This window comes from Colius striatus, chromosome 7, assembly GCF_028858725.1.
Source record: "Colius striatus isolate bColStr4 chromosome 7, bColStr4.1.hap1, whole genome shotgun sequence".
NCBI lineage: Eukaryota > Metazoa > Chordata > Aves > Coliiformes > Coliidae > Colius > Colius striatus.
Window position 1 is genome coordinate 13,475,591 of NC_084765.1, and position 20,032 is coordinate 13,495,622.

The 20,032-nt window shown below is 34.6% G+C and overlaps 1 protein-coding gene across 11 annotated transcripts in view; it reads right to left on the bottom strand.

The window, feature by feature from the left end:
- Positions 1 to 20,032, bottom strand: part of SOX6 (SRY-box transcription factor 6) — a 366,925-nt gene that overhangs the window by 171,581 nt on the left and 175,312 nt on the right. For all 11 annotated transcript variants that reach the window (XM_062000290.1, XM_062000283.1, XM_062000284.1 and 8 more), the window contains one exon: positions 2,774 to 2,863. In XM_062000290.1, coding sequence (XP_061856274.1) covers positions 2,774 to 2,863 — 90 coding nt within the window. The remainder of the gene's footprint in view (positions 1 to 2,773; positions 2,864 to 20,032) is intronic.

The window sequence follows — 20,032 nt, forward strand, 5'->3', positions numbered from 1 at the left end:
AAAGATATTTGACCTCCCAAAGATGATACATTTTCAAAAGTAGTTCTTTCAGATCTCACCATGTCCTCCCAGTTACACTAACTGGAAATTAATTCAGAACCATCAAAGTGAGCTTCATGATTTGGAAATCCACCACCTTGAACACCGAAGAGATTATTTTTAAAGTATGCTTCTTTGGCAGATTAAAAATTCTCTCTGCTTCCCGTACTTTGCTTTATTTCATTCTTGTTATCTGCTTTTCATGCCGACGTAGGCTAGATTGTTGGACTGGGTTTTTTTCTTTCTGAGATTATTTAAGGCATATAAATGCTAATATGAGTTAATACCAGGCTATTACGTTGATGGTAATTTTATCAGCTAACCAGTCTGGAGACAGTGGCTAGGCCACTCGCTTGGGGGTCCAAGGAAAAGGAGTCCTACTTAAGACTTGCCACTGCTCCTGCTATGTAACTCTGCACCTTGTTTTCTTCCCCTATAAAATGACACTAATGCCTTTGTCAAGAGGTTTGAGTTCTTTAAGTGTAAAGCACAATATAACAGTACTCATCATTTATCTTTGATGTTTGTGTATGTTTTTTTGTATTTTTGCCTGTTTATAAAAAAATGTTAAATTCAGTGGCAGCAGCAATGTTGTGTCTTGCTGGAGAACAGCTAGTAGCAGAGAAAAACACTGGAGACATTAAGACCACTTAAAGACAGGTTTCTAGAGAGGAGACATTGGAAGGAAGTTGTGTAAACTAGCTGAATGATTGTGAACGTGTAAATCTGATGAAGCTAATCTGGTGATCCTTTTTATGGAGCTAATAAGCAATACCTCTCATAAAGGAAGTTGAATGAGTTAAAATTCTTCCAAATCTCAGTGAGAATGCTTTGTAGGTAGATAAGAAAATGGTTTGAAACAAGAACTCTAGCCACTCACTCTGCAGTGAATATACATACAAAGAAAATGAGGAATAATATAAATCTAGATTTTTTTTAAAGAAATGATAGCTCATAAAAAAACTTTATAAGAGAATAAAAACCACCATTATTCTGCATTGTTAGAGATCCCACCTCTTTCAATTTTGATTCACTAATAGCATTCATGTAGTCTCTACTTAAATACTAAGTAGCTATATTGTACAATTAATGAACAAACTTGCATTCAATGTTTTCCACACTATTAAGAGACAATACGGCTACAAATAGAATGTGATTTCAAGATGAAATTTTGTTAGATTTTATTACAGTCATTTTAATATGCATCTTTAAAATTACCTACTGTGTTTCTGCCACTGATGTTGCTATAGGATTTCTTACTTGTCTAATATATACACATTATCATAATTCTACCAGAAAAAAACTAACATTTTTTGCCTTAAATCTTGAACTTACTTATTCAAAAGGACTAATCTTTCATCTGTTTGCATAGTAAACAAATTGAACTATCTTAAGTTTCCCTAGTTGAAATGTGAAAATCCCAAACATCTGTTTTCATCAATACTATTCTAACAGTATTCTTGTCTAATATATACACATTATCATAATTCTACCAGAAAAAAACTGACATATTTTTGCCTTAAATCTTGAACTTACTTACATTTTATATTGTAGAATGGTAGGGGTTGGAAGAGATCTTTAGAGATCAGCTAGTCCAATCCCCTTGCCAAAGCAGGTCCACCCAGATCAAGTCTCACAGGAACTTGTCCAGGAGAGTCTTGAAGATCTCCAGAGAACGAGACTCCACGGCATCCCTGGGCAGCCTGTGCCAGGGCTCCCTCACCCTCATAATAAAATAGCTTTTTCTTACATTCAATGGAACCTTTATGTTCCAGCTCCATCCCATTATCCCTTGTCCTGTCACTTAGGTGCAACAGAAAAAAGGGATGCCCCAACCTCCTGACATCCACTATTTAGATATTTGAAAATATTAATGAGATCTCTCCTCAGTCTCCTCTTCTCTAGACTAAATAGCTCCAGTTCCTGCAGCCTTTCCTCATAAGGAAGATAAATATATATATATTAGTACATATATTATATATATATCTAATCTATATCCATATCTAACAATCTAATAATATCTAATCTATCTATATCCAATATATATATATTAGGTATCCACAGAACTGATGGGTAGGGATGAAAAGTTTTCTACACTGTACTGAATTGTCAAGAGAATTCCATTTTTACCAGATTGGTGTTCAAGAAATATTGGAAATATTTGAAAGTACTGGACATATACACAAGAAAATTTACACTGATTTCAGTAGGTCTGAATTTCACCCAGGATGAAATTCATAGGATGACTATACCATTCTGTGATTCTGTAAATATCTGCAAATATTCTCTTTTTTCCCCAATTTTTAATCAAAGATTTAGAAGAGTAATCACACAATTACTCCCTTTTATAATCTGAAAGAATTTTCTACATACAGTTTATGTACCTGGGAAGAAACAGTATAAGTACTAGTAACTCCATATTTTCAAGATGTTTTGTTTTCTTCCTCTGGTCACAGAGATAAATAGCTACTGTCAATGAACTAATTAATGGACCTCATGTTTGTGATAACATCCTTGATACTCCCTATAACTGATTGTGACATACTCTGTTTATTTGGCAGACACATCTATCACCTCCAAGATAAACAATATAAAAACCAGGGTGAGTTGACTGAAAGAGGAAAGTATACTCTAGTTATGATTGATATTTCTGTTACTTTTTTTTTAATTTAAAATCCTCAATCCTCTTTTTTAAAATATATGCAAACATTTAAAATTTGATCTAGTGAGATACCTTTAATTTCTCCAAGGAGATCACTTGTGTTTAATTTTTCCATCTTCTCCTTCCAGTCTTTAGAAAGTAGCTTTTCCATGCAGGATGAATCTATTTTTTTTAAGAGGGGGAAAAAGAAGAAAAAAAAAAAAAAAGAATTATCAAATATATTCTCACACTGCGGGAAAACAGGGGCCACCTTCATTTTAAAACTTTCTCCCTGTTCTAGTTAGACCATAGTTTCAAAGAGAAATGAACTTGTAGCCAAATAGAGTTTTCATCTAACTGCATTTTAAATCCAAAGTAATTCTGCCGAGGTTAATGGAGTTACCATGGATTTAACAAGGGTCTAATTGAAAGAAAAACTTTGTTCAGGATTTATGCATGCTAACTGCCAATTTACATGCATAGATTGCCAATGTATATACAAATTCTGTCTTTTTCACTTGAGAATGATTGTTCATTTGGAATTATACAAGAAGATTTAGGAGCTTTTTCTGGAAATTTGGCACACAGTGACATTTGAAACCCATTTTTATACCCATGTCAATGCAAAAGTTATTCATAAAATGCCTCCATGGAATTCATAAAAGCATTCTACATATTGGATGTTCACAGTATCAGAAATTTTCTCAGTATATTATAAACAACATGCAATGATTAGAAGACAGGCTTGTCTAATTTTCAGTTCAGAGTACATTTCAAGTCTTTGCCTGAATCTGAGAGGCCTTCTCTAGGCAAAAAAGTGACTGAAGTCATTACACTTAGGAGAAGTAGATTTGCCTTATTAAGTTTCCTATGATCAGGTCCTGATTCCATAATAAAATTTGATATTGAGCATAACAGACTTCAATAAAATCTAAAGTTTTCTGCAGTTCCTAAATTAAACTAATTAGCTCTGAATTCTAAATTAGATATAACCTTCCTCATAACTTAAAAAAGGTAATTTTTAAGATGGAAATTCTTATGGTCGATGTTATGTCCAGAGTTTTGTGACTTTAATAATCACAATCCAAATTTATAAACGGTTATCATGAAACTTCACAGATGACTGAATACTTATTTTCCCTTCTCGCTAAGTAATAATAGAACCTCCATTAACCATTGTGCATTTATTTTAATTTATAGACAGACTCGTCAACAATGTCTATGTTAAACTCCTCGGATACCTCTAGGCCCAGTTTAGCAAGATAACAAAGACATTATTTAAAATGCATCTCTATTCCTAAAATGAATCTTTACAAAGTCTTCATTCGCATATCACTCTGGGGGGTGCTAAGCACATTGTTTCTTATACCATGGGAATAACCATACACCTCAGCTTGTTAGAAATCCTCATAGCAAGCTGCTGTTTGCATTAGGAGGAGATCAATTTACACAATGCTTTCTAAGTAGCTAATAATGTTCCAAATTCTGACAACATTTGCACTGATCCCAATCCAATCACTTATGAATTAGCACTGGAGTGTACAAGAAGGCAGAATTCAGCCTAACATATCTTCTGCTAAATTATTGGCAGATTAAAGCTCAAATTCTCATGTCAGCAGTCCCATCAGAAGAGCTCACACAAGTGAAAACAAAAGCAAAAAGCCCAGATTACAAACCGCAAGACAGACTGTATCAATGCAATGGGTAACAGTTTGTTCTACAAATACTCAGAGAGAGAAGAAGCATTCAAAGAGGTCATGAAAGGAGAAGTTAAAGAATTAGGGAAAAGTTTAAAGAAGAAAAGGTCCCATGGTCAATTGTATTTTTGGGTGCAAGCAGTTTCAGCCTCAAAATTCACATTGTCATCACTTATTTGAAACAATCAAAGACACAAACAAACAAAAAGCAGCTGAAAGCAAACCAAACTCTAACTATCAAAAGATCAAAGATCAGGTTTTAATTGCAACACATTTTCACCGTGCAAGCCTCCACGGAAAGACAACACAGCTTGTAAATGTTTTTGAAGTAATATTTCAGTAGAAAAGCTAATTTATTTACTAATTATATCTTTCTATGAAAGAGACAAAATTAAGGAGCCGTAAGTTGCAATAGACAGTGTTAAAATACTTGTTATATAATAACAATTTACTTTTAACAATACCAGGCACTTATTACTTTTATGAGTTCTGGCCTGATAATAGAAGAATCAAGAAATAACCATCAATTACCAATGGAACATTATAATTTGTCCTTTTTTGTGATATCATCATTAGTTTAAAAAGATGTTTCTTTCTCCCAGCCAAAATTTCAGACCCCTGAACCCTGAAAAAAAAAAACTTGAGCTATATTTTTATGTTTGCTTTAAGTGTTCAACTGTTTTTTAACTATTTCCCTAAATGCACGCAAAGAAGGGGAAAAAAAATAAGAAAAGAAACAATTCATGTATCACAGGAGTTGATAAAACATTTTCCTCAAAATCACTTGCTTTAATTCTTCTCTCATGGTTCAAGAGAATATCGACGCTTACCAGTAGCATTCTTATATAAAGACAAAACCCCATATTTCTAAGGACAGACCAGAAGAGAACTAGAATGGAAAACAGGTCTAAATGTGCCTTCTTTTCTATGTAAAAACATTGTTAATTACAACTCTTATATCTACAAATTACTGGAAAAGTCCTTAAGAAACATCTCTTTAAACTATGTCTCATTCAAACTCTATGATATGAATTGGACCAATTTATAGCTATTGTATCTTGTTATTGGGAAGATTACAAAAACATATCATGAGCCTTTCAGTAAACTTCTTTTACATCATTGTAGAAATAGCTCTTTTGAAATTCCTGTAAATTTTCAATTAAGAGGATTAATCTGCATAATTTTTAGAATTTAAAATAATGATATGTGTTAAAGCTCTCTGGAGGTCTTCCACATTAGACACTAAACTAAATATGAAGGCTTATACTTGAAAGGCACGTCTCCCTTCAAGTTCTGTGTTCACAAACACACATTTTGAAAAGGTTTGTGAACCAGAAAGGGATTTCTTTTCCTCTTTCTGTACTGAAAATTATTTTTTACATACATATAAAATCTACAAAGATTTTTCTGACATCAGTAAAATGTCTTCATCCATATTGATTCATTTTTTTATTTGATTCATTATAGAAACAAAACATTGACTCAGAATCCAGCACCGAGCACTGAAGTAGCCTGAATTCACATCTGCACTGCATCACTCTCCCTGCACTGAGACTCTGCTTCAGCACCATTCCAAAACCCTGTGGATCTCAACATTTTCAAAATTCAGGGATGTTATTGCTAAAGACAATTATAAAAGAAGCAAAGGAAGAAATTAGCATTTATACACTTTTAGCTCTTCTCACTGACTTTATAAACTGCAGTTGGGCTTATGCCGCAAAGGAGCATATTTTGTACTAACTCATGTAAGATCAAACTTGGGAAGTTGCAATGGAGCAATTTATTATCTTAACAACACACAGCTTCTCATCCTTTATATTCTTCTCATGTGAATTAAGAAAAACGTTCTTTCAAGGACAGCAAACAGGTTAAGTATAATTAGACTGAGGTGACTAAATGAAATCATTGACTATTATTTAATATCATGGTTTATTACATACTTTGTTAGCAATTTTAATTGCAGACTAAAGGAGTTTAAAGTACTGTAAGAATCTTGTTAGAAATTAGAGCTTTGCAAAGGTGAATGAGAAGAGGATGTTACAAGAAAAATAAGTTGGGGGGGGGGGAAGCAGAGGAAAAAAAAAAAGCCTAGGTGTTAGATGAAAAGGGTCTCTCCACAATGACAAAGCATCGATGAAAAGAATTAACATTTGTCCATTGGGTAATCAATCAGTCATGGAATGGATGGAATCCAGCTCTTTGTTGCAGGACTGGTGATGAAGAACGAGTGTGTTAGCTATCATAGCTCTCAAGTTCTTCAAACTGAATGAAAGTCATCTTGTTCCTATCAAGGATAGCTTTTGCCTTTTGTCTCTTCATTATTCTCCCCTTTTTTTCTTTTTTTTTTTAATTTCAATTTTACAGTCTTCAACAAGTTACTAACCCCAGCTACGGCTTACATGAATACTGCATGACCTTACAGTGGCCTGCACCTATCCCTCATCGATTTTGGGGGTTGTTACTTTCTTTTTTCCCTTTTAATTCATTGAAGTAGCCTCTTATTACTTTCTTTGAAATACAGATACGAGGGGGAAAAAAAAAAGCATTCATGCCGTGTGTGTGTGTTTTTGTTTTTTATGGTAAAGTCATACATAAAAGAAAGCCTAAATGTGAGAGTGCAGCAGCAAAACTTCAAAGCACTGACTGTCAGACATTATTATTTCAAATCATCTTTGACTTTTTGAGACTTAATAAAACACTATAGTGCAGACTGGCATATTTATAACACCTATACCAGTGATCAACAGAACTGTCTTATTCTTGCTACCATTCAGCGCCTCGTTATTTCTTTTATAATAAGCTTCCCTCAAAACACGTTGTAACAATACTGAAAACTGATAATTATTCATGATGAGTTCTAAAACATGACTTGTTTTGCATACAATTCTTTTTGAATACATACATTACTTTGTGACAGAAGACAAAAGCACATTGATTTATTAATAATGATTGCAAATGCATGGCAAGTTTAGAAACAATACAGAAATATAATTCAATCAAAGGTATAGGTGACATATTTCTACACACAGCTGAACCGTTACATCTCAAGGAAAGAAGTACTGGGAAAGACATTGTAGAGGGATTAGAAAAGAACTCAGGAATACTACAAGAGAAACTGCTGTAAAACAAGACCAAATCCTTAGAGGAGAAGGATAAACTTATTTCCTACATTTTAGAAGAACAACACAATGGAATCTGTGTCCTCTTTGTTTCTATTTCAGAAGTATCATTTTGTAGTTACATCCCATTAAAATTTAGTATATATTTCTAAACATAAAAAGATCCTATTTTTGCAATCTTTGGGGCTACATAACAATATGCAAGTTCCTCTATCTCTAATACTCTATATTTTCTCTTATTCTCATTACATTCATTTGCCTTCCACTCCACAGAAGAAAAGCTGCTGTTTGGATCAGTCTTATCAAATGAGTTCAAATGTCTCATTCAAGAAATGGGAAAAATAGCACAAGTAGAATTATCCTGTCAACATCTATGAAATATTTGTTAGAAAAAAAGTGTTGTGTGAGGTTTTCTTCTTTGACAGAAAGTTAAATGAGACCATGAACTCCTTAGGAGAGACATTTGTGTGCTTACAAAGCCTATCACACTGGAATCTTACTACAGGAAAAAGAGGTTCATTTTTCTCCCCCCCCAAAATTGAACAGGCTGCAAATAAACATTACAGTGGCTTCCATTGGGTTATTCTGCTCCCTATCGTACCTTTGTGTATCTCACCTCATGCCTCAAGTGCAAACATGCTTTTTTCAAGTAGGTGAAGCTAAGGACCTGACATCTCAAATTAATAACAACGCAACCTGTCATGCCTCGGAAAGAGGAAACTTTGTTTCATTATTCCCCATAGAATGCTAAATCCTGTTGAGAGTAAAAAAAGTCTAAATAAGATCAATACTTTAGAAATATTTCTGAATAAAAATCAAGCATAATTTAGAAGTACCCTAGACAGTGTTTGTTACAATTAAACTAGAAAATCAGGTCCATTGCTTCTGTTATTAGACTTATTCATAAAAAATGTGAATTGTTCAGAAAATTAAATATTCTTTTAAATCAGTGATGATTTTTACTATATCTGTGTTAGGGCTTTGGATTAAATGATCTACCTCTGCGTGCATGACAACAGCTTGTTTACATGTCTGTTGAGTTCACTGTCCATTAGTTTTCCTTGATACAAAAAACTACATAGCACAGATCTACATCAGAAAAATATTTCCTAATTTTCATGCTTTATATGATGTATTTTAAAACTATATACAAACTCTAACATTTCCGTATCAAAAGGAAAGACAGAAGGTTAATTTAGTTCAGACTGAAAGAAAATGGTTTTAGAATCTCTTAATAATTAAAAATTCAGTTAAAGACTTTACATTTCCATTCATGATTTGAGAAATAAAATTATAATTTCACCATGACTATCATAATCTTAACTGCTGGATGATACTACCTATTCTTTTTTAATCCAAGGATGTAAAGTTTGTGTCATGTCACTAAAATAGATTCTTTGTTGCCATAGTTACTTTTTTTTTTCCTTACAAACACAAATTATCCTATTCTGTTCCAATAAAATTTAAATAAAAGGATACAGCAACAATGTAAAACTAATCAAAAATCAGCCTGAAGGCTTAAAAACCATAGTTGCAATGTACTGTCACTGTCTTGTTCATAAGTAGCTTGGCTTAAATCTTGCTGTCAATAGAGAGGCAAGTCAGGGGAACCTCTTATCCTTTTCAATTTCCATACTGTTCTCATGCAATAATTAAGTGTTGAGATCTAACAGAAAATTAAAATATAAGGCATTTCAGACATGTTGTTAGCCAGTGAACTGATTTCTTTGGCGAACTTTTCAAGATTTACTTGATTTAATACATTTTCAAAAGCAAAGTTCTTGGAAAACAAAATAATAAGCACAACACAAAAACATACATCAGGAAAATTAGAACTGGAAAACCTGCTAATTCTGTTTGTTATATTTACTGCAAATTACCAAAAAAAAAAACAACCCAAATCTCACCCAAAAAAACCAACACCTAAGTTCTATATTTTTATCTGGCCATTAAGTAGTCCAGGGATTGTGGGCAGTTGTTTACTCCCCGCTCTCATATTGACTCCTTTCTATCCACCTCTTCATCTGTCTTGGCTGTGACGTTTCTGGCACAGACTGAGAATCTCACAAGGGTTTTGTTGAACATCTAGCACATATCTGATCATGAATTAGAACTTGGTTCTGATTCTTGGTGCAACCTTTAGGCAGTACTGTAAAACCAAAAAAGAAAAAAAAAAAAAACCAAAAAAAGGTGCAAAGAAGCCTTCCTAAAAACAATTAAAGCAAAAGGCAGTCAACTCACAGGAGATATTTTCTTGCAAGAGTAATAATGGAAACGGGACTGGGGTCTGACTACCTAACATTACAGTTTCATTTAGGACAGGGAATCAAGCAAATCTGCAAACTGTACATTTTTTCACAGTGACAAGATTTCCACAATACGATAAAATTAGAAGTGTAAGAGCTTGGAGAGCTCTCTTAACTTTTAATTAAAACTCTCCAAGCTCACTAAAAATAATTAGGCATTAAAATGTTCTGGTTTGCCTCTGAATTCATTTACAGTACTTGAATGGTCTAGGTCTTGCACAAAACAACAGACATTCTAAACTGAAACACCAGAATTTAACTGGAGGTGATTTCCAGACCTCCTTTCTATGATATGGCCAGTGGGAAAAACTGTAGAGAGTCTGAAGCTTGTACCAATTCTGCCTAAAATGGCTTGTTCCGAACAGGAATTCTCTAGTGCAAAGAACATTTGCACTAAGCGGAATGCATTCTTCTAAGTGCAAAACTCTAGATAAGGAATTTGAGTTGCATGGAAAGAATAACCCAAGATACAGTACTGACCTTTATTTTTATTTATTTATTAAAAGCAGAACCTTTAACTTTGCAAATGTTTTTGTTCTCTTAAAATAACTCATACAATGCTATATGCCATACTATTTTTAGAAAAGCAACAAGAGAAAGCATGCTTTTCCCATACAGCAGGGCACTGATATAAACATCAACACAGATGCTCTGTGAGAGCGAGCTGGACTTCTCAAGCACTTGATCATTAAGGAATGCACCAACTGTTTTAGATAATCTCATGCCAGCTCCAATTCTGCTCTACATTCCCCTTTGGGAGTGGCAAATCTTGTCCTGCTCCTAATTTTTCATTTTACTCACTCCTCCATTCTTCTTTTTTTTTTTCCCAGAACAGAGGGAAAAAGGCATTATGTGCCAAGCAATGCAAGACTAGAATCACTTCCCCAAACAGAGCAAAACTTTCAGACAATTAACCCTCCCCTCTTCTTTCAGATAAATTACTAAGTATAAAATGCAATCTGTTTCCTTTGTTTACTCAATATGAACAATTTGTAAATGACTCAAGGATAAAATTCAGAAAACGTTGTGCTAAATTAGAACCATTATAAACATGCTAATGACTGCTCAACTAAAACATGCAGGATCAGTGTGAAGAAATATATTTAGTTCCTGTGAAATACAGTTGTATTGCCTCAGAACTATTTGGTCACTTAATTGTATATGATTACTTCAGGAAAATGTTAATTTCATGAACACTGTGCTGGAAGATACACTTATGTATGTCAAACAGAGCTTTCCCAAATGTCAGTGTAATCGCTTGGATGCAATGTTTTGGTGTGTCAGTAGAAGAGAAATATCTTTCCAGTCTGTCAAAATTGCATGTACATTTCATTTCTCCACTTAAAATTTTCCTTCATTATAAGCTATACTTTACTGTTAGACTGGCTGACTTCAATGAGGTATACACATCACTGCCTTTTTTGCATTACAATGATAGTATACTGTGTATTATACGTAATCACCTATACCCTAAGTATGTGCACTTCTATGTTGTTTGTAAATTAAAATATAATGTTGGCAAGAGACAGTCTCAGGCTTTACACAATAGCAATTAGAGATAGTCAGGAAAAGGGGAGCACAATTTGATTGCAATTCTGGCCAAAAAAATTACATAAACTGATATAATAAAGGAGAATGATACACTTACTTTCCTGACCCTATGTATTAGCAAAGTAACATAATCAACAGGATTTGCAATATTTGTTATTTTGCAAAAGAATAGTTATGGTAACAGACAGAGATCTCAAAATCTTCTTTATTTTTCTTTGCTTCCGCTTCTTCATATCTTGCTGTATTGAACAGTTGTAGATAATTTTTTTCACCTCCTCAAATTGGAAAAAACCAGTCTGAGACAATATCTTAGCTAGAACTCATCAGCAAAGCTCCATCAAAGTCTACTTAGTCTTAAATAGATTCTAAATTTATCCCAATATTTGGCCTAATTATTCTCTTAGTCTCATACCTTCTTTCCTTGTTATAATCCTTTTATACCTCTAAACAATTCCCTTTCATCTTTGGTAACCACTCTTTTCAAACACTTGTGAGTTGAAGTGACATTCTTCTCATTATTGCTTGAACAAACTATTGAGAATTTAATCTTGAAATCTTCCTTTGTTAAACTGCTCTGGAACAAAACATGTATCATATGGTCTCTGGATATGCAGCATGTTTCTTTTACTGATAATTTTTCCTAGTAGCTCAAGAAGTCGCAAATTGTGTGTCAGTGTTCAGCTACGTACTAAACCCACCCACTGGACTCAAGTTGCTAAAGACATGGGGGCACATTTTATTTTGCCCTAATATTACACAGCTCTCCCAGATTCTCACACCAAGCTGGAGGCAAGCAGAAGATGCCATCTCAACTGAGGAAGTTATTCGGTAGAACAAATAGACATTTATGTCATTACATCTTCTATCAAGTGCAACACCAGGTAAGTACTATACCATTTAACAAGGCAGAAATTCCATAAAACTACTATGAAAATATTAGCAAAAGTTTTGGAGAGAAAGCATCTTGAACAATATATTGGGTAATACAAAACTACAAGTACATGCAACCTCTTCCATACCAGCTTAGTTTGCAGGGCAGTGGTGGGTGAGAGGACTTCCTGAAGAGCAAGAAAAATCCATTTCTGCTAAACTCATTAATGTTTCTCAGAAAATTTGTGACACCACATGATTGATAAACAAAGCATGAAATGATTCAAAAGACCTCTATTTTATTCCCCCAGATCATGTTCTACTCATTATCCTAATAATGCAGTAATAAACATCTGGTTAATGATTTGAAGGCTTCTTAATATTGTGTATAAAAATCTTATGCTCAGCTCTTACGTAAAACAATTCTGAAATTAAAAACAACTGTATAACAAAAATATTTTTAAAAAAAAAATCTGAAGCAGTTTTGTATGTAAAAGTATAATACAAAGAAAGCAAAATACTATGCTCTTGATTTGAAATTACTTCAAACAAGGATGTAAAGGAATGAAAACAATAGCTAGAATCTCCTCTCTGTTTACCATTTCTGAAGGTCTCTATGGTACATGATGTAGTTTTTTCCAGGACACTAAAATACACTGACAAAATCAGTTCTATAGTCTCCTTTATACTAATGAAATTTTGACTTAAGTAAACTATCATATAAATATAGAACAAGCAAGAATTTCCTGAACTAATTCCAGCAAACAGCGATTGAAAAGGTTTGCAAATCTCACGAGCACCAGTCTGGTTGCCTTGGATATTTATTTCAAGACTAATAGTTTGTTACAAATCTGTGAAAAGATTTAAGAATCTTCAGGAATAATATCTTTAAAATTTAATTTACCTATATACCTAGAGTTGAAAATTACCTATCTTTTCTTTTTTTCTTGTAAAACAATGTTATTGATTTTGTAAAGTCAAGTGCTGGAAAGATACAGAAATGCTAGAATTAAAGTTGTCAAGGAAATCCTAATTCAGCCTCTGTGTGAATAAACATTATGATACATTCTTTAAATACAAATCCTCATGCAATTGAAAAAAAAAACAAAACAAAATAGCAGTTTTGTTAGGGTTTTTTTAACAGGATTTTTGCTACATTCAGCACATGTGACAACCTCAGACATAAGCATAAACTGCAATGCAGAACAAATGAGGCTGTAGCCTATATGATCGTTGACCACATTTCATTGCAAAGAAATTAGATGAATGAGGAATGGAACTGCAAAAGGAGAAATGATAGGTCGCAGTTTCATTTTCTGGGAGCTCAGTTTAAAAAACTTGGGGTTGTATTTGAGGAATTGCTGAACATTCACAGCTGCAGCTGCGTCAGTGTAAAGCCAATGTAAAAATTGAGGCTATAATATATAGAGCTATATATAAACTGCTGTGCAAAGTTAGGTCCTCTGGAAAAGAATGAGGACCAAATCACCTCAAGATGAACAATCAATAAATCAATGATGTTTTTAAAGCCACACTCTCAGTCCCACACCTGTGAAGTTGGTATACCAACTACTCTTTTTGGTTCTCTAGAAAGACTTTGAGAAGATAATTTTTTGCTAGCACATTTACAGAATACATTGGAAAACCCCAGGCAATTGTATAATATCCATGTCTTTAGAGCACAACATAAATAACAAGTAATTAATAGACTCAAAGCCTTCAGATTCACCAGTAAGGATATAATAAGCTACTGGATAGTTTCATGTTGATGGATGACCACCCTGTTAGTGAACTGGATAAATGAAAATTCTTTTTAAGGAAAAACATCATTTAATCATGTAAGAAGAATTAAACTTATCTACATAAAAAGAAAAAAAATTGTTTTCATTTTAAAACATTTGAAGTTTTCCTAGGTAACTGAAGAAAGCCTTCACCAGTTGTGCAGACATTATGAAAATTAAAACAGTTTTAAACCTGTGTTAATATACAGCTTGGACTTTTAGATTTAGTAAAGAAGATTTGGAAAGAATTGCAATATGAAGGGTACTGATCATGATGAATTAAAGACTGTGAATAGGAAATGGACTTTGGTTTTCCTGCACTGAACTTCACCAATTAAAAGTAGTAACAGTTATAAAAAAGTGCGTATTGCATTCTGTCCTAGAGCAACAAAACAGACACAGCTCTCTTTTGCATTCCTGACAAAATCTTGACATCCCTCACGTAAAAGCTGACAGACCTGTATAGGTTTCCTGTCTGCTTAGAGCAAGTGATGTCAGTGTGATGTGCTACCTAACCCATGAACTCATCATGTGTTTCTCAGTAGAGAATAAGTTTTGACCCCAAAGCTGGTGCACAAATTCATCACCATATACATCTTCCTCAAATACGTAAAACAACACATTACAGAGCCAAGAAAACGGGGGTCATTTGGAAACATCTGAGATGAAATTTAACAATAATTGGGGAGTTCTCATTTCCAAACTTCCTACCCAAAGAAGTAAATACATACTCAGTATAATTAAATCTTCATAGCTGCTGAGAAGGGAAACCATAGTAAGCTCATGCTACCTGTTTTGAGTTATTTCCTATTCTGCTACAATGAAGAAATTGGCAATGGGCCTCTAGAGATTTATGCCACAACCTTCAGTAGAAGTTGTGTTGCAGGTAACAAAGATCATTTACATTATTTCTGTCTTAAACATTTAGTCCTATTGCTTTTGTTGGTTTAATTGAGATATAAAAGTTTCAATTAATGAGTAGAATTTTATCTGTGTAACTCCCGAGAAAATTAAAGCATGAAAAAATTCTACACAGCTACTTTGAAATTATAGATAAATGCTGGCTTATGGTTGAATTTTTATACAAATGCAAAATAATTTAACAAAGACTCAACTGTTTAGAAGGGTTTCTCTCATGTTTAGGGCCAATAGAAAAGTTCACGTTACCAGAACAACCCCTACACAAAACATTGCTCAATTATAAGTTCTGACTTCTCATTTTAGAAGTACTCATTCCAGAAAACATCAGAGGTAGAAAATATATTTGTTTGAATGCTAAATGGCATAGTATATTGGAAAATTATGATACTGTCTTACTCATTTAAATATATTCTCAAACTCAATGCATGAATAACAGGTGAAGATTTGATTCCTATTGCATTCAATAGATCACAGTCTAATGCATTTCATGCACTTGTACTGTAGGAGTAACAAACTTTAGAGAAGGATCTATATCTTTCTTAACTGTAAGCTATACTTCCTCTCTAATAGAGTGTCTTTAGCAAGGCTACTACATGATTTCTAAGGCTAGTTCCTTTACATACAAAGTTGTATGCACAGACTTCATGTAGAAAGAGTAGTGTCACCACAATGGTTTAAGCTTGCAATGCCAAGGCTTGTTACTATCAAGCCAAAGGCAGAAGTTTGGGATGCTGCCAAGTTCTCCATGTGCTCATGGTTTGGCCCATCTAATTTGTGTTCACACACACTACAGTTGAGATTAATCTCTTATCCTTTGGTTGCATTTTCATTGTCCTTACTTCAGCTGAGAATAATCTTACTGGAGCTTTTATCTTGACATTACCCACAAAATTCATTGTACATAGACAACCATACAATCTTTTTCATAAGCTAATCACTAATCCCTGAGCTGCAAACCTGCCTAAACCCTACTCCCACATTTTCACCCACACTATTAATATAATCATGAGCGCTAGGAAGGCAGAATCTCTAGCATCACACGTAACATGGCTCTGGTTCCTTAAGCTTTTTTTAAACACTTATTTATGGGCAAGGTATAATTTACACTACCTTATGTATGGCTGGGCAGGCACTGTGACTGCCTCTCCTTATATGAAATACGCTAACATCATTGTCAGTGGTGCCCACTTTTCCCCACCAATCAAATTTTCACCTGTTCTCACTCATCATGAGATTTGACTGACATTTCTCTGGGACAAGGACTGTTGTTTGGTTTTGCTACTGCTATATGTACAGCATCTAATGTACTTCCTGACAGAGATCCCTGGAAAAAATTATAAGGAATCACCTTAATTACTTCTAGTGAAACATAGAGACCCTTTAAAATTCAGGGGCCTAAGCCCCGTGAAATAAATTAATTTTTTTGTTCCTTCTTCATTTCAAAATTTTAAATGACATATAACTTACTATCTTGGCTGCAACAACTGCTATTGCTAAACCTAAGCCAGTGATCAACAAACACTGTACCTTTGCCTGCGCAAACGGAGGAAGGCAGTGTGGACAGGCACAGCTTTTCCCAAGGCAAACCAGCCAACTCATGTCCCCAAAGCTGCTGGTATACTCCACAAACATTGAAGTCACATGAGCTTTTTGTAATTCTACAATGTCATCACTTGAGTTGCTCAAATTCAGAGTTTCCCCTTTTAGGCAAGTAAGAATTATAACAAGATCTTGCATTTAGGAACAACAATTCTTTTCAGTAAACTACCCAACATCCAGATATTTTCAGAAACTGTCCAAAAGCTTTTTAGCTGCTTTCTTTCTTCAGCAAAATGTAACTCCCTAATGAGTTTCCCATCTTATAAACAATGGTGAAAATGTGAACATTGATAAAAAGTATCTTTTTTCTGAAAACTATTAAGTGGACCTACTCAGCACCTATGACTATAGGAATTGGTCTGAGAACATAGGTTAAAGAATTTCAATCACTACTACAGTCCATTACTTCTTGCAGCTATTTACAAAATAAGTATAAAATTTGCATGTTCATTTTGATTGCATATTTTCTCTCTTTTTGCAATAGTGAAATAATTTCAAAAGATGGATAATGACAGAAATCTAGGCCTTAAAGGGGAACCTTACACTGCATTAAATAGTTGATCAGAGAATAAGAACAAATATTGCCAACAAATTTATAGAAAAACCATTATAATGGTTTACTGCAAAGTCATGTCAGAATCACCACATTGGATCAGATGGCCTAACAAATTCCTCTCTAACAATAGTAACTTCTGCAAAGATGAAAAGTTTGAATACCATGATCATGTTCCACCTATACTCGAGTATACTCAAGTACTACACTTTTAAGCAAAAATATCTTTTAAGAAGCTTCTGTCCCTTTATACCAGAGACAGCAAGAACCAAGTGGCCCACAGAAAGTGTCATCAGAGTTTTGCCAAAGAAAATATCACACAAAAGCCACTTGTAAACCACTAATTTTGCATCCAAAAAGGCATGTTATCAATGTGGTCAGATACACATATTCTTACCTTTCCTCAAATCAAAGAAGAGCTAGGGTCTTTGTAAACAGTACTTTTACCACCTCCTCTTCCTTGCTTAGATGGCACATCCTAATCTTTAAGACAAATTTCTCATTTTATGTGTTTTCTGGTTCCAATTCACAATATCACAGTTCTAATGTGCAAAGTTATCTATAAAAATTCCTCAAATTATAACTTAGTTCATATCAGCTACTAGGTGCAGTCCCTATGCCGGAAAACAATTCAGAGTTATCCAGCATGACTCATATCCTGTAACAACTTGCCAGGATCAGAGTGTTGGGTGCTCTCCTATACTTGACCTTCTCTATGCCATGTTTCTTGGAGGCTGTAACTCCAACAGTAACATACTGTAAAAATCTGGATTAAATCTAGCAAAGAAAGAGATTGTTTAGTCATCTGTGGGTACATTCTATCTTTAGTGTGTGGCTGAAACTCCCATTAACACTAACACGAGCTACACAGGCCTGCTGATGGGTGAATTATACCCCTGACAGAAAAGTGGTTTTGTGCTTGATGGATTTCGTTTGATGAACTTGCTGGCTACTGAATAGTCATATGTGTATATTTAAGTTTTTCTCTGTGTGTATGTATTTGTATATCTTTACAGTGATGATGTCAGTTTGACTAAAAATGCAGATAAAGCATTTCTTAAGCCAAAATGGGCCAAAGCTAATTTTCCTCATATAAACTTTGGTTTGGCTCTTGTTTATTGAAACCTTAAAAAGTTTGACAGAACAGAGGATCCAAATCAGTTATCCCAACAAAAAATAAAAGTTAGGGCCGTTCTTAAGACCTACTTTATAGGAACCGTATGCACAACTTTCACTTTCTAGAAAGTGGTTTTCTCTTGAACACACATCAGAACCATTCATCATCATATAATTGCAAGTTGTCAGTCAGAGCCGCACCCTTCATGCAGTGGCAGGCCGCCAGCACATCTGTCAGAAGCACTCACAAGCTTCCGTGTATTATTGTAATCCCCTACAAAAGGAACAAGCCCATTCATCCAATCCACATTTTCCAAATCAAATGATGACTGCAAACTCTGAGCCTGGAAAAATAATAGCACCTACCCTAAAAACGTCACACTTTTCTGGTGACCACAAGCTAAATGCCAGAGAGTAAATATGAAATAATTCTCATCCCCACATGTTGCAACTAGGTTTTAGGGAACTGGGTTCTTTGTGTATGAAAGAAGAAATCTGGGTTCTATACATACAACAAAGTTGAAATAACAATGGTGAAACAGGCTGCAGGGATAAATCACTGTACCCTTCCTGCAAATACTCCTTTCTTGCACTCTAGGCTCAAGCAGGAAAAAAATTGTCCATCTTCCTGAACAATTCTATCCTCTTTTTTAGCTTCTTCTGTTTCCTTTTTCCTTTACCTAGAATCATTTAGTCTTCAGGTTAACACATACTCTTTTCTCTTTTTCATCTTTTCTCCTGTACCTCTTGAAAGATGCATTCTGCTTAGACAGGCTCCACAGGTAGGACCTCCACACTAGCCTGGATTTAGTGAACTTAAGGGCTTGGGTCAAGATATTCAAAGCAGTCAAGATTCTCTTCTCAAAAATGATGTCAAGGACCTTCATGGAGAACGAAACAGTTTTCAAGGAATTACATAGTTCTACACAAGCTCATATGCAGAGTGTATGCACACAAGAGTCACAAGTACTTTAGAGAATGAAGAAGAGTAATTAGCTTTACCTCTCTGCTTCCACTAACACTTTTGCATTCTCTCTCTGAACAGGTATGACAGTTCAATGTCCAGAAACACCTAGTGAAACACATGTCATTTTACTTCAAGGCAGCAATGCAGCCACATGAACCCAGCAAGACCTTTAGAGCAGCTTTTCTTCAGCAGACAAGGATATAATGGAACCTTTCCCTCTAACCAGCCAGATCTTTACACATTGTGTAAAGAGGTGAAGCGCTGACTCTTCTGTGAACACCCTTCTAAAAATTTGCCCTCAGGAACTTTAAAGGAACAGGAGCAGGCAGCTAGCATGCATGTCCAACTGCAATCATTGGGCTGGTAAAGGCTATGTGTACTCCACACCACTATTGGGCATTTTTATCAGACTTTGATAAAGGCAGAATGCATATTACATACACAGACACACTCAGGCATACATTTCTGAAACAATTTGAAAGATATACGATGGCTGATCTGCTACAAAATTTCTTTCCAAGAACAGAGAAAGCATTATTTCTGAGTGATACTGCCAGGAGTAAATACCATCTCACTGCACAAAGGAAGAAAACCATCATAACAAACCAACTCTCAGCTGTGCTGCACACCTATATTCATACAGAGTTACTGTTCAAACTAGTGTTAAGGAATATCTAACAATTCTCAGACTGAAAAAAACCAGTCTGTTAGTATTGCAAAACAGTACAGCCTGAAGAAGCTGCAGAAATATCTCTACTGACTCCCAAATGGACACACAGACTAGCCTAGCTGGTCTACCTCTTTAGAATAAAGCTGGAATATAGGAATATCAGAGTTTATCGTCCCACATCTGCAAAACATACTAGTTTTCA